The sequence below is a fragment of the Oncorhynchus kisutch genome, linkage group LG8, assembly GCF_002021735.2.
Source record: "Oncorhynchus kisutch isolate 150728-3 linkage group LG8, Okis_V2, whole genome shotgun sequence".
Classification (NCBI taxonomy): domain Eukaryota; kingdom Metazoa; phylum Chordata; class Actinopteri; order Salmoniformes; family Salmonidae; genus Oncorhynchus; species Oncorhynchus kisutch.
In genome coordinates, this window is record NC_034181.2 from 18,048,072 (window position 1) to 18,061,175 (window position 13,104).

General features: G+C 47.3%; 1 protein-coding gene across 1 annotated transcript in view; it reads left to right on the forward strand.

The window, feature by feature from the left end:
- LOC109896121 (dedicator of cytokinesis protein 8) overlaps positions 1-13,104 on the forward strand; it is a gene marked incomplete in the record, with an annotated part of 85,834 nt that overhangs the window by 19,395 nt on the left and 53,335 nt on the right. Inside the window, 3 exon segments of the mRNA XM_031829749.1 lie at positions 8,007-8,182; positions 8,636-8,707; positions 10,868-10,976. Coding sequence (XP_031685609.1) covers positions 8,007-8,182; positions 8,636-8,707; positions 10,868-10,976 — 357 coding nt within the window.

Below are 13,104 nucleotides of genomic sequence, written 5' to 3' on the forward strand. Positions count from 1 at the left end.
CGGTGTCAGAGGAAGGCCCTAAAAATTGTCAAAGACCCCAGCCACCCCAGTCATAGACTGTTCTCTCTACTACCGCATGGCAAGCGGTACCGGAGTGCCAAGTCTTGGACAAAAAGGCTTCTCAACTGTTTTTACCCCCAAGCCATAAGACTCCTGAACAGGTAATCAAACGGCTACCCTGACTATTTGCATTGTGTTCCCCCCCCAACCCCTCTTTTTACGCTGTTGCTACTCTCTGTTTATCATGTATGCATAGTCACTTTAACTATGCATTCATATACATACTACCTGAATTGGCCTGACCAACCTGTGCTCCCGCACATTGGCTAACCTGGCTATCTGCATTGTGTCCCACCACCCACCAACCCCTATTTTATGCTACTGCTACTCTCTGTTCATCATATATGCATAGTAACCTTAACCATATCTACATGTACATACTACCTCAATTAGCCTGACTAACCGGTGTCTGTATGTAACCTCGCTACTGTTTTTCACTGTCTTTTTACTGTTGTTTTATTTCTTTACTTACCTATTGTTCATCTAATACCTTTTTTGCACTATTGGTTAGAGCCTGTAAGTAAGCATTTCACTGTAAGCTCTACACCTGTTGTATTCGGCGCACGTGACAAATAAACTTTGATTTGATCTGTCTGTCTCTCTGTCTTGTTTTAAGTGCACTAATACCTCTCTATATTCGTCAGGCTTTAGGCGCCAAGTCTTTGTGTCTCTGACTATCTGACTCACTGACTTAGATATTTCTCTCTCTGCTGCTAGTCAGCTGACTAGGCCAGAGGAGGGAGAGTTGGCCCATCCCCTAGTTATTATGGTTAATCTTTAGCCTGCTTGGGAAATGGGTCAGGGCCCAGGCTACTGTAGAGGGATGGGACGTCCTGCTTACCTTCCAGCTTATACTGGCAAATCTGTTATATCTGTGGATTTGTGATGCGGGAAAGAGTTTATTTAATACCATAATCAAATTATATTTTCCCATGGTGCACCATTGTGGAGGAGATCAGTGGAGCTGCAGGCAGATAGATGTGTGGGATGATTATTTGTATGATTCCTCTCTCTATTTGTAGGACTTATAATGATGATTATTGTTATTAGTAAGTCATTTCCAAAATGATGGATCACGTGTGTGTTTGTGTTATGCTTGTCTGTGTATGCCCACTATTGTCAGAACCACGCAAACAAGCAAGAGTACACTATCTCAAGAAACATAAAAGCTGATTGGAGGAGGCCTTGTTGATGTCACTTCCTGTAGACATGTGTTTTACCTCACTTGAACTTACTGCTGCTCCGTACCTAATCAACCCCTGGTCACTTCCTTTACCTACTTCATGTAGGGACCTAAAACCATTCGATGGGTATTAAGGATGATGGCTCCACGTTGCCCGCTGAAAGGCTAGGACTAAGTTCCACCATATTGCTTATACCTATCCAATCCTTTTACATCTACCCGAAGTGTCTTTGGGTGGGGGCTAGGAGTCACTTTGGAGTTGTGTAAGAGTGTCTTTGACTCTTGCAAGAGCTTGTGGTTAACTCTTCTAGAGGAAGAGTTGTCAGAAACCAGTAACTGCCAGTAGTCTGTACAGGCTGTAGGTTCTTGTTTCCGGAATGCGCCATTTTGTGAACTTCCCTCTTACATGTTGAGTATTTAGCGGGGTAAGTCTACTTCCAATTCAGCGTGTTTATATTTCTACTAACAGTCATCTAGAGACCTACACTTTTCTGTATTAAATGTGTGAAGCATCCAATGTTGTGAGGTTGGAGGCAGGTAATGTGGTGTTAGACTGTGTATTTGGTACAGACTGTACAGGGGTTCAGCTTGGGGAAGTAGGCTACGGCTTGTTCATTAGGCTGAAATGACACATTGCAGAGTTGGGTAGTAAAACTGTCTTACTGTTAGGGACAGGCAAGATGTATCCAAGATGTATCCTCAAATATATTTTTGACAAAATACAAAACACCCCCAAATCGATACTTTTTTTTACAAGTATTGTAAAATATAATAACAACATGCACAAAATGATTGAAACATGTATTCCAGCATTAAAATGGCTTACTGCTTCAGGAGTAACAGTGTGGTAGTGTAATAGTCTGACTGCTGGTAGGGACAACAGCCTGTTGCTGGCCTGGCTGAGAGCACTGCTCCATAATGCAGCATACCTGGGAGTTGGGACCGAGGCATGCATACATTTGAATTGATTTGTTTCATTTGGCTCCATGCTAAGGAAGGGAAAGAGAATATATATTATGGAAGGAGATGTGCAGCTGTGATTCCCAAGCATTAAAATGTCTGCGGTTCACTAAAAGAAGTGAGGGAGAATTAGGATGTTTGTCCTGATTCATTCCTCGCACTAAACACAACAGAAGCTATGAAGTCTTGAACCATCTGGTAAAGACAGAGTTTACAAAACAGATGGTAGCACAACAGTTCACGTTTTCTGGGCATTTTCATTTTAGTCTGCTGCGGTATGTTGCACACTAAAGCAGCCGGATATATGATCAGATATGCTGTCGTCTGCACAGGTTCCACTCTACAGCCCTCCCTGAGAAACACCTGCACTGCTCAGCTTTCAAACCATGCCCTCATATTGCCCCAGCATACAGCCCATAGAAATCAATAAAGATACAGATCTGGATTAGGTATTTCTATAATGCAGCCTCTCGTCTACGATAGTCATTGGATGGCCTTCTGTGGTGATAAAAAATCCTGTTTATTTCTTTGACTCTTATCGCAGACTTGATTGGTATAAGGCTGGATGCTGTTGCATTGACTGGATATTGCTGTAACGATATGATGTGATTTAAGGGGAACATGCTCTCCTCTCCACTTTGTAGAGTGGTGATTTATAGATATTCATATCTTCTATAGTGTGATCTAAACTCTTCTCAAGTGCTTTCCAGATTATCCTCCATTCAGATCTTTGCTTGAGTTGGCAGATTTCTGAGCCACACTTAACACATTACCGTATAGTAACTACACTACTGTATATGTAACCCCACAGTTACTGCCATAGTGATTTAATTAGAACAACATTTGGCAAGTTGCCTTTGACTACCACTCAGTTATTGTTTTGTGTGTGTCTTACAGCTTCCATGTGAAGAGTCATTCTATTGAACACCACAGTAGTTACAGAGTTAGCTACAGAGCACAACACCAACTTAACAATAACTGTTGTGGGTTTTTGTCTCGGAATTATGTTACACACGTGATACTTCTCTCTTCTGCTCTGCGTTTGACGGGTCTTTATGTCAATCATATGAGCTGTCATGAGGTGGACTCAGCCACCCCTTAGGAGTTAGAATAGGGGGATAGTTGCCCAGGGGTTGCAGAGGGTTAAGATGAGGATTTATAGACTAACGTGAGAAGAAATAAACTATTAAAAACTTCTATCCAAATACAGACCAGCATGCAAGCACACAATATACACACACATGCACATGTAAAGTTTCTATGGCAAGTATATGAGCTCAGTCCTCTCGTTCCTTGGCAGGTCTGAGGTTGTTGAAAGGAGAGTTGTGATCAAACCTGTCCTCCTCCTCCCAGCTCTCTAAAATGCCTCTGCCTCTGCCTCTCTCTTTCTCTTTCTCTTTCTCTCTCTTTCTCTCTCTCTCTCTCTCTCTTTCTCTCTCTCTTTCTCTCTCTCTTTCTCTGCCTCTTTCTCTCTCTTTCTCTGCCTCTTTCTCTGCCTCTTTCTCTGCCTCTTTCTCTGCCTCTTTCTCTGCCTCTCTCTCTGCCTCTCTCTCTGCCTCTCTCTCTGCCTCTCTCTCTGCCTCTCTCTCTGCCTCTCTCTCTGCCTCTCTCTCTGCCTCTCTCTCTGCCTCTCTCTCTGCCTCTCTCTCTCTCTCTCTTTCTCTGCCTCTCTCTCTCTTTCTCTGGCCTCTCTCTCTCTTTCTCTGCCTCTCTCTCTCTTTCTCTGCCTCTCTCTCTCTTTCTCTGCCTCTCTCTCTCTCTTTCTCTGCCTCTCTCTCTCTCTTTCTCTGCCTCTCTCTCTCTCTTTCTCTGCCTCTCTCTTTCTCTCTCTCTTTCTCTGCCTCTCTCTCTCTCTTTCTCTTTCTCTGCCTCTCTCTCTCTTTCTCTGCCTCTCTCTTTCTCTCTCTTTTCTCTGCCTCTCTCTTTCTCTCTCTCTTTCTCTGCCTCTCTCTCTCTCTTTCTCTGCCTCTCTCTCTCTTCTCTGCCTCTCTCTCTCTTTCTCTGCCTCTCTCTCTCTTTCTCTGCCTCTCTCTTTCTCTGCTCTCCTCTCTTTCTCTGCCTCTCTCTCTCTTTCTCTGCCTCTCTCTCTCTTTCTCTGCCTCTCTCTCTTTCTCTCGCCTCTCTTTCTCTGCCTCTCTCTCTCTCTTTCTCTGCCTCTCTCTTCTCTCTCTCTTTCTCTGCCTCTCTCTTTCTCTCTCTCTTTCTCTGCCTCTCTCTTTCTCTCTCTCTTTCTCTGCCTCTCTCTTCTCTCTCTCTTTCTCTGCCTCTCTCTCTCTCTTCTCTGCCTCTCTCTCTCTTTCTCTGCCTCTCTCTCTCTCTCTTTCTCTGCCTCTCTCTCTCTCTCTCTTTCTCTGCCTCTCTCTCTCTTTCTCTGCCTCTCCTCTCTCTCTTTCTCTGCCTCTCTCTCTTTCTCTGCCTCTCTTCTTCTCTTCTCTGCCTCTCTCTTTCTCTCTCTCTCTTTCTCTCTCTCTTTCTCTGCCTCTCTCTTTCTCTCTCTCTTTCTCTGCCTCTCTCTTTCTCTCTCTCTTTCTCTGCCTCTCTCTTTCTCTCTCTCTTTCTCTGCCTCTCTCTTTCTCTCTCTCTTTCTCTGCCTCTCTCTTTCTCTCTCTCTTTCTCTCTCTCTTTCTCTGCCTCTCTTTCTTTCTCTCTCTCTTTCTCTGCCTCTCTCTCTTTCTCTGCCTCTCTCTTTCTTTCTCTCTCTCTTTCTCTGCCTCTCTCTTTCTCTCTCTCTTTCTCTGCCCTCTCTCTCTCTTCTCTGCCTCTCTTCTCTCTTTCTCTCTCTCTTTCTCTTTCTCTCTTTCTCTTTCTCTCTTTCTCTCTCTCTTTCTCTGCCTCTCTCTTTCTCTCTCTCTTTCTCTGCCTCTCTCTTTCTCTCTCTCTTTCTCTGCCTCTCTCTTTCTCTCTCTCTTTCTCTGCCTCTCTCTTTCTCTGCCTCTTTCTCTCTGCTCTCTCTCTCTCTTCTCTCTGCCTCTCTCTCTCTCTCTTTCTCTGCCTCTCTCTCTCTTCTCTGCCTCTCTCTCTCTTCTCTCTGCCTCTCTCTCTCTTTCTCTCTGCCTCTCTCTCTCTTTCTCTGCCTCTCTCTCTCTTTCTCTCTGCCTCTCTCTTCCTGCCTCTCTTTCTCTCTGCCTCTTCTTTCTCTGCCTCTCTCTCTGCTTCTCTCTGCCTCTCTCTTTTCTCTGCCTCTCTCTCTCTCTTCTCTCTCTGCCTCTCTCTTTCTCTGCCTCTCTCTCTCTTTCTCTGCCTCTCTCTCTCTTTCTCTGCCTGCCTTTCTCTGCCTCTCTCTTTCTCTGCCTCTCTCTCTCTCTCTCTGCCTGCCTTTCTCTGCCTCTCTCTCTCTCTTTCTCTCTCTCTCTCTCTGCCTGCCTTTCTCTGCCTCTCTCTCTCTCTTCTCTCTCTCTCTCTCTGCCTTGCTTTCTCTGCCTCTCTCTCTCTCTTTCTCTCTCTCTCTCTCTGCCTGCCTTTCTCTGCCTCTCTCTTTCTCTCTCTCTCTCTCTGCCTGCCTTTCTCTGCTCTCTCTCTCTCTTTCTCTCTCTCTCTCTCTGCCTCTCTTTCTCTCTCTCTCTCTCTGCCTGCCTTTCTCTGCCTCTCTCTCTCTCTCTCTCTCTTTCTTTCTCTGCCTCTCTCTCTCTCTCTCTTTCTTTCTCTGCTCTCTCTCTCTCTCTTTCTTTCTCTGCCTTCTCTCTCTCTCTTTCTTTCTCTGCCTCTCTCTCTCTCTTTCTTTCTCTGCTCTCTCTCTCTCTCTTTCTTTCTCTGCCTCTCTCTCTCTCTCTGCCTCTCTCTCTCTGCCTCTCTCTTTCTCTGCCTCTCTCTCTCTCTCTCTCTTTCTCTGCCTCTCTCTCTCTCTCTGCCTGCCTTTCTCTGCCTCTCTCTCTCTTTCTCTCTCTTTCTCTCTCTCTCTCTCTGCCTGCCTTTCTCTGCCTCTCTCTCTCTGCCTGCCTTTCTCTGCCTCTCTCTCTCTCTCTCTCTCTCTATGCCTGCCTCTCTCTCTCTCTCTCTCTCTCTATGCCTGCCTTTCTCTGCCTCTCTCTCTCTCTCTCTCTCTCTCTCTCTCTCTCTCTATGCCTGCCTTTCTCTGCCTCTCTCTCTTCTCTCTCTCTCTGCCTGCCTTTCTCTGCCTCTCTCTCTCTGCCTGCCTTTCTCTGCCTCTCTCTCTCTGCCTGCCTTCTCTGCCTCTCTCTCTCTGCCTGCCTTTCTCTGCCTCTCTCTCTCTCTCTCTGCCTGCCTTTCTCTGCCTCTCTCTCTCTCTCTCTGCCTGCCTCTCTCTCTCTCTCTCTGCCTGCCTCTCTCTCTCTCTCTCTGCCTGCCTCTCTCTGCCTCTCTCTCTCTGCCTGCCTCTCTCTCTCTCTCTCTGCCTGCCTTTCTCTGCCTCTCTCTCTCTCTCTCTGCCTGCCTTTCTCTGCCTCTCTCTCTCTCTCTCTGCCTGCCTTTCTCTGCCTCTCTCTCTCTCTCTCTGCCTGCCTTTCTCTGCCTCTCTCTCTCTCTCTCTGCCTGCCTTCTCTGCCTCTCTCTCTCTCTCTCTGCCTGCCTTTCTCTGCCTCTCTCTCTCTTCTCTCTGCCTGCCTTTCTCTGCCTCTCTCTCTCTCTCTCTGCCTGCCTTTCTCTGCCTCTCTCTCTCTCTCTCTGCCTGCCTTTCTCTGCCTCTCTCTCTCTCTCTCTGCCTGCCTTTCTCTGCCCTCTCTCCTCTCTCTCTGCCTGCCTTTCTCTGCCTCTCTCTCTCTCTGCCCTGCCTTTCTCTGCCTCTCTCTCTCTCTCTTGCCCTGCCTTTTCTCTGCCTCTCTCTCTCTCTCTCTGCCTGCCTTTCTCTGCCTCTCTCTCTCTCTCTCTGCCTGCCTTTCTCTGCCTCTCTCTCTCTCTCTCTGCCTGCCTTTCTCTGCCTCTCTCTCTCTCTCTCTGCCTGCCTTTCTCTGCCTCTCTCTGTACTTTAAACAATGTGTTAGGTTCTTGGTTTGTTTCCAGGCATTCCTTTCATTGAAGCCAGGGAATACATATCTGGAATAATCTGACTCTATCAATGACACATTTAGATGCACAACAGTGGTTTATTCATAATCTTAAGAATGCCAACATGTGGTAACTTTGTGGCTTAACCGTTTCCTGCCTGTGCCCTCTGCATCTCTATTTTCTCCCTGTACCGCACTCTCTCTGTCACTGTGTCCTTCGCCCCTTCTCTACTTCCTCTCTGATTCAGAGTGGTTGGGTTAAATGCGGAAACACACATTTCAGTTGAATGCATTCAGTGGTACAACTGACAAGACATTCCCCTTTCCCATTACATTAAGAACACCTTCCCAATCTTGAGTTGCACTCCCCCCTTTGCCCTCAGATCTGCCCCTATTTGTTGGGGCCTGGACTTTACAAGGTGTTGAAAGTGTTCCACAGGGATGCTGGCCCATGTTGACTCCAATGCTTCCCACGGTTGTCAAGTTGGCTGGATGTCCTTTGGGTGGCGGACCATTCTTAATTCACACAGGAAACTGTTGAGCATGAAAAACCCAGCAGCGTTGCAGTTCTTGACACAAACTAGTGCACCTGGCACCTACCTACTCCCATACCCTGTTCAAAGGCACTTAAATATTTTGTCTTGCCCATTCACCCTGAATGGCACACATACACAATCAATGTCTCAATTGTCTGAAGGCCTTCTTTAACATGTCTCCTCCCCTTCATCTACACTGATTTGAAGTGGATTTAACAAGTGACCTCAATAATGTAATGGAGGAAAAGTTAATGTCTATGTCATGAAAAGAGCAAGTGTTCATAATGTTTTGTACACTATATAATAGTATGATATCTGTCTCTCCAGCCCCAGTCATATGACGCGGTGGAGCCCTTGGACCTGGAAGAGTTTCTGATGTCACAGCTACGGAGTGGAGACTCCGCCCTCATGCAGGAGCTTGGAGATTTCCCCGACGACGACCTGGAAGTAGAACTGGTGGAGAAGGAGTGTCGGACCGTACGCCACTCTGTGCCGGAGGAGGGGTGGGTCGCATGGTCACATGATCAATATAGAATAAACTCAACCATGTTACTAGATTGTTATGCCTATCAGATCCCCACATATCGAGGAGAGAGCAGGGAGGGTCTAGAGGTCTGTATTAGACATTGATTTAAGCCTGGCTATTATTCCAATTTTCTCCACTATCAACCTATGTCTGCGTCCAGATGACACCCCACCCACTAGTTCCCTAGGTCCCACTTATAATGGAATAGAATACGTCTACCTCAGAAGGCTCTTTACAACCCAAGAGGGTGTGAAATAGTGAACATATTCTGACAGTGGTATCTTATTGTTTTAGGATAGTCACTCACCTTGAACATGATGTTACAGATAGTGCTGATGAGATGGGAAAATGATTGTGTGTGCATGTAATGAGTGTGTATGTGTGCTTAACATCCTTCTCAATCCCTCGCTGACCACCTATATCTCTATAGGGTGGAGTTGGATTCCCATGTCAGGGACTGTGTTCAGAGTTACACCCAACCCTGGCTGATGGTCAGCAGGAGGTAAACGTCCTTTGATCAACTCTTAGACACATTCAGGGGCTGCTTTCTTTCCTAATCTCCTTTCCCTTGTGACTGCTGACCTGTAAAATGATCGATATGTGAATGCTAGTGGTCACTAACCCTGGACTACCTGGAGAGCTACCTGGTGTGCAGGCTTTGGGCCAGCATGACTAAAGGCTGCACACCAAGTGGCTCAGTCTTCAGGACCAGGGTTGATGACCACTGGGGCAGCCAACACAGTGGAAACCTATGCAGTGGTTTATACAGTGGAAACCTATGCAGTGGTTTATACAGTGGAAACCTGTGCAGTGGTTTCCTTCTCAGGTGCAGCACCAAGTCTGGCTGTGTCTGTCTGTCTCTGTCTACAGAGAGATGTCTGAGAGACAGTGATAGACAGAGGGGTTATCTTCACACATACCACACACTGATTACTTATCACAGCCTAGGCCCACACATACCACACACTGATTACTTATCACAGCCTAGGCCCACCGTCTACTGCTGGCACACATACACTACCGGTCAAAAGTTTTAGAATACCTACTCATTCAAGGGTTTTTTCTTTATTTTTACTATTTTCTACATTGTAGAATAATCGTGAAGACATGAAAACTATGAAATAACACATGGAATCATTTAGTAACCAAAAAATTGTTAAACAAATCAAAATATAATTTATATTTGAGATTCTTCAAATAGGCACCCTTTGCACACTCTTGACATTCTCTCAGCCATCTTCACTTGGAATGCTTTTCCAACAGTCTTTTCCTTCACTCTGTGTTCCGACTCATCCCAAACCATCTCAATTTGGTTGAGGTCTGGGGGTTGTGGAGGCCAGGTCATCTGATGCAGCACTCATCAATCTCCTTCTTGGTAAAATAGCCCTTACACAGCCTGGAGGTGTGTTGGGTCATTTTCCTGTTATAAATAGATGATAGTCCCACTAAGCCCAAACCAGATGGGATGGAGTATCGCTGCAGAATGCTGTGGTAGCCATGCTGGTTAAGTGTGCCTTAAATTCTAAATAAATCACAGATAGTGTCAGCAGCAAAGCACCCCCACACCATAATACCTCCTCCTCCATGCTTCACTGTGGGAAATACACATGCGGAGATCATCCGTTCACCCACACTCGTCTCACAAAGACACAGCGGTTGGAACCAAAAATCATACATTTCACTCCAGACCAAAGTACACATTTCCATCGGTCTAATGTCCATTGCTCGTGTTTCTTGACCCAAGCAAGTCTCTTCTTATTATTGGTGTCCTTTAGTAGTGGTTTCTTTGCAGCAAATCGACCATGAAGGTCTGATTCACACAGTCTCCTCTGAAAAGTTGATGTTGAGATGTGTCTGTTACTTGTTCTCTGTGAAGCATTTATTTGGTCAGCAATCTGAGGTGCAGTTAACTCTAATGAAATTGTCCTCTGTAGCAGAGGTAACTCTGGGTCTTCCATTCCTGTGGCAGTCTTCAGGAGAGCCAGTTTCATCATAGCGCTTGAGGGTTTTTGCAACTGCACTTGAAGAAACTTTTAAAGTTCTTGAAATTTTCCAGATTGGCTGACCTTCATGTCTTAAAGTAATAATGGACTGTTGTTTCTCTTTGCTTATTAGAGCTGTTCTTGCCATAATACGGACTTGGTCTTTTACCAATCAGGACTATATTCTGTTTACCACACCTACCTTGTCACAACACAACTGATCGGCTCAAACGCATTAAGAAGGAAAGAAATTCCACAAATGAACTTTTAAGAAGACACACCTGTTAATTGAAATGCATTCCAGGTGACTACCTCATGAATCTGGTTGAGAGAATGCCAAGAGTGTTTTCAAAGCTGTGATCAAGGCAAAGTGTGGTTATTTGAAGAACCTCAAATATAAAATACATTTTGATTTGTTTAACACTTTTTTGGTTACAACATGATTCCATGTGTTTTTTCATAGTTGTGATGTCTTCACTATTATTCTACAATGTAAAAATATAGAAAAACCCTTGAATGAGTAGGTGTTCTAAAACTTTGACCAGTAGTGTACACACATACAGTCAGTCTCCTGGTCAGGGTTTTCATCCACGTCCTGGGGCTTTGTGTCTATGTGGGGGGTGGAATACTACATCTAATCTGCTCTGATGAGATAAAAAAAAATGTGTGTGTGTGTGCAGGTGCCAGGGAGATAGTTGGAGTGCATATTCGGAGCGGGCAAGTCTACACAAAACTCTGCAGAAACAGACATTTGAGTCTGACGTGCAGCCAGAGAAACTAGAGACACCGGTAAGCACAATATACATATACACAACAACAACAAAAAAGGACATTCCAAAATAAATCCGGGTTTGGGTCCGTAAGGAGCAGTTTTGTCAGTCCCATTGTTATCAGAGGACCAACGTGTATTCAGAGTGTACTGTAGTAGGACATTCAGGTATCAGATCCAAAGATTACATTACAGAGGGAAATAATTAGATAGAAAACCCAGGGTATTATGTTTATCAGAGAAAGATGACATGCCCAACACGAAACCTGAATACTAGAGTTGTTTCAAGCTACATCTCCTGATTCCTCAGATCGATAGATATAGATTGTCTTTTAGTTTTAGAATATCTGTTCTTGGTTGGGGAACAGAGCGGTTGGAGAGGTGTTGGGGAGTGGTTAGGGAACAGAGATGTTGGGGAGTGGTTGGGGAACAGAGATGTTGGAGAGTGGTTGGGGAACAGAGCGGTTGGAGAGGTGTTGGGGAGCGTTGGGGTTGGGGAGCGGAGGGGAGGGTGGTTGTTTGGGAGGGGGGGTGGGTGTTGGGGAGCGAGGGGAGGTGTTGGGGAGTGGTTGGGGAACAGTGCGGTTGGGGAGTGGTTGGGGAACAGAGCGGTTGGGGAGTGGTTGGGGAACAGAGCGGTTGGGGAGCGTTGGAGTTTGGGAACATTGGGGTTGGGGAGCGGAGCTGTTGGGGGGGGGGTTGGGGAGCGTTGGGGAGGGTTTGGGGAGCGTTGGGGTTGGGGAGCGGTTGGGGAGCGAGGAGAGGGGTTGGGGAGCGGTTGGGGAGTGAGGGGAGGGGTTGGGGAGCGTTGGGGTTGGGGAGCGAGGGGAGGGGTTGGGGAGTGTTGGGGTTGGGGAGCGTTGGGGAGCATAACACTGAACACAGACGTGTTTTTCCTGTTTCTATTACCTCCATCCTGGCACCGTCTCCCTCATGTCTACCCAGCCTGACCTGCACACAATGAGACGTGAATATTCATGTAGTCCCCCTCTGCCTCCGACCTGCCCCAGCCAACATCCAGCTCTCTGGCCTGCCAATTCTCCAGCCAGCACCCAGCCAACCCCTCCTCCAGCCCCCCACCACTGTCAGTCCATAGTCCCAAACTCAAATCTCCAAGCCCTGACAGTGAAGTCCCACTCCCAAGTCCCAAGGTCCATCCCCCAGCCTTACCAAGTCCTAATCACCCAAACCAAAGACCCTTGTTCTAGCCGTGTTTTTCCCATCCGCTCTAGGCCGAAGAGAGAGGGAGAGAGGGAGAGAGGGGAAGAACCGGCCTATTGTCAGTCAGCCTCTAATGGTCCCCTGCTTCACACTGGTCATTAGTAATCCTGTGGGATAGGGGCACAGTTAAGCAGGGCTGGGGGAGTGGAGGTTAGATGGAAGATGGATGGATGTTTCCCCTTAAATTTTAGGATTGTTGATGAAGCCAAAATATTTTAGTAATTCAAATGAAATATTTGAAACTAAATTAGGCAGATTTACTGCAGGATTGCAACAGAGAAGAGGAATTAAGGGTGAGGGGGGGTGCTGTGAGAAGGAAGGGGGTTGGTGGGGGGGCGCTGTGAGGAGGAAGGGGGTTGGTGGGGAGGTGCCGTGAGGAGGAAGGGGGTTGGTAGGCTGGAGGGGGGTGCTGTGAGGAGGAAGGGGGTTGGTGAGGAGGGTGCTATGAGGAGGAAGGGCGTTGGTATGGTGGAGGGGGGGGGGTGCTATGAGGAGGAAGGGTGTTGGTAGGGTGGAGGGGGGGGGGGTGCTATGAGGAGGAAGGGGGTTGATAGGGTGGAGGTGGGTGCTGTGAGGAGGAAGGGGGTTGGTAGGGTGGAGGGGGGTGCTGTGAGGAGGAAGGGGGTTGGAAGGGTGGAGGGGGGGTCCTGTGAGGAGGAAGGGGGTTGGTAGGGTGGAGGGGGGTGCTGTGAGGAGGAAGGGGGTTGGTAGGGTGGAGGGGGGGCCCTGTGAGGAGGAAGGGGGTTGGTAGGGTGGAGGGGGGTACTGTGAGGAGGAAGGGGATTGGTAGGGTGGGGAGGGTGCTGTGAGGATGAAGGGGGTTGGTAGGGTGGGAGGGTGCTGTGAGGAGGAAGGGGGTTGGTAGGGTGGGGGGGGTGCTGTGAGGAGGAAGGGGGTTGGTGAGGAGGGTGCTGTGAGGAGGAAGGG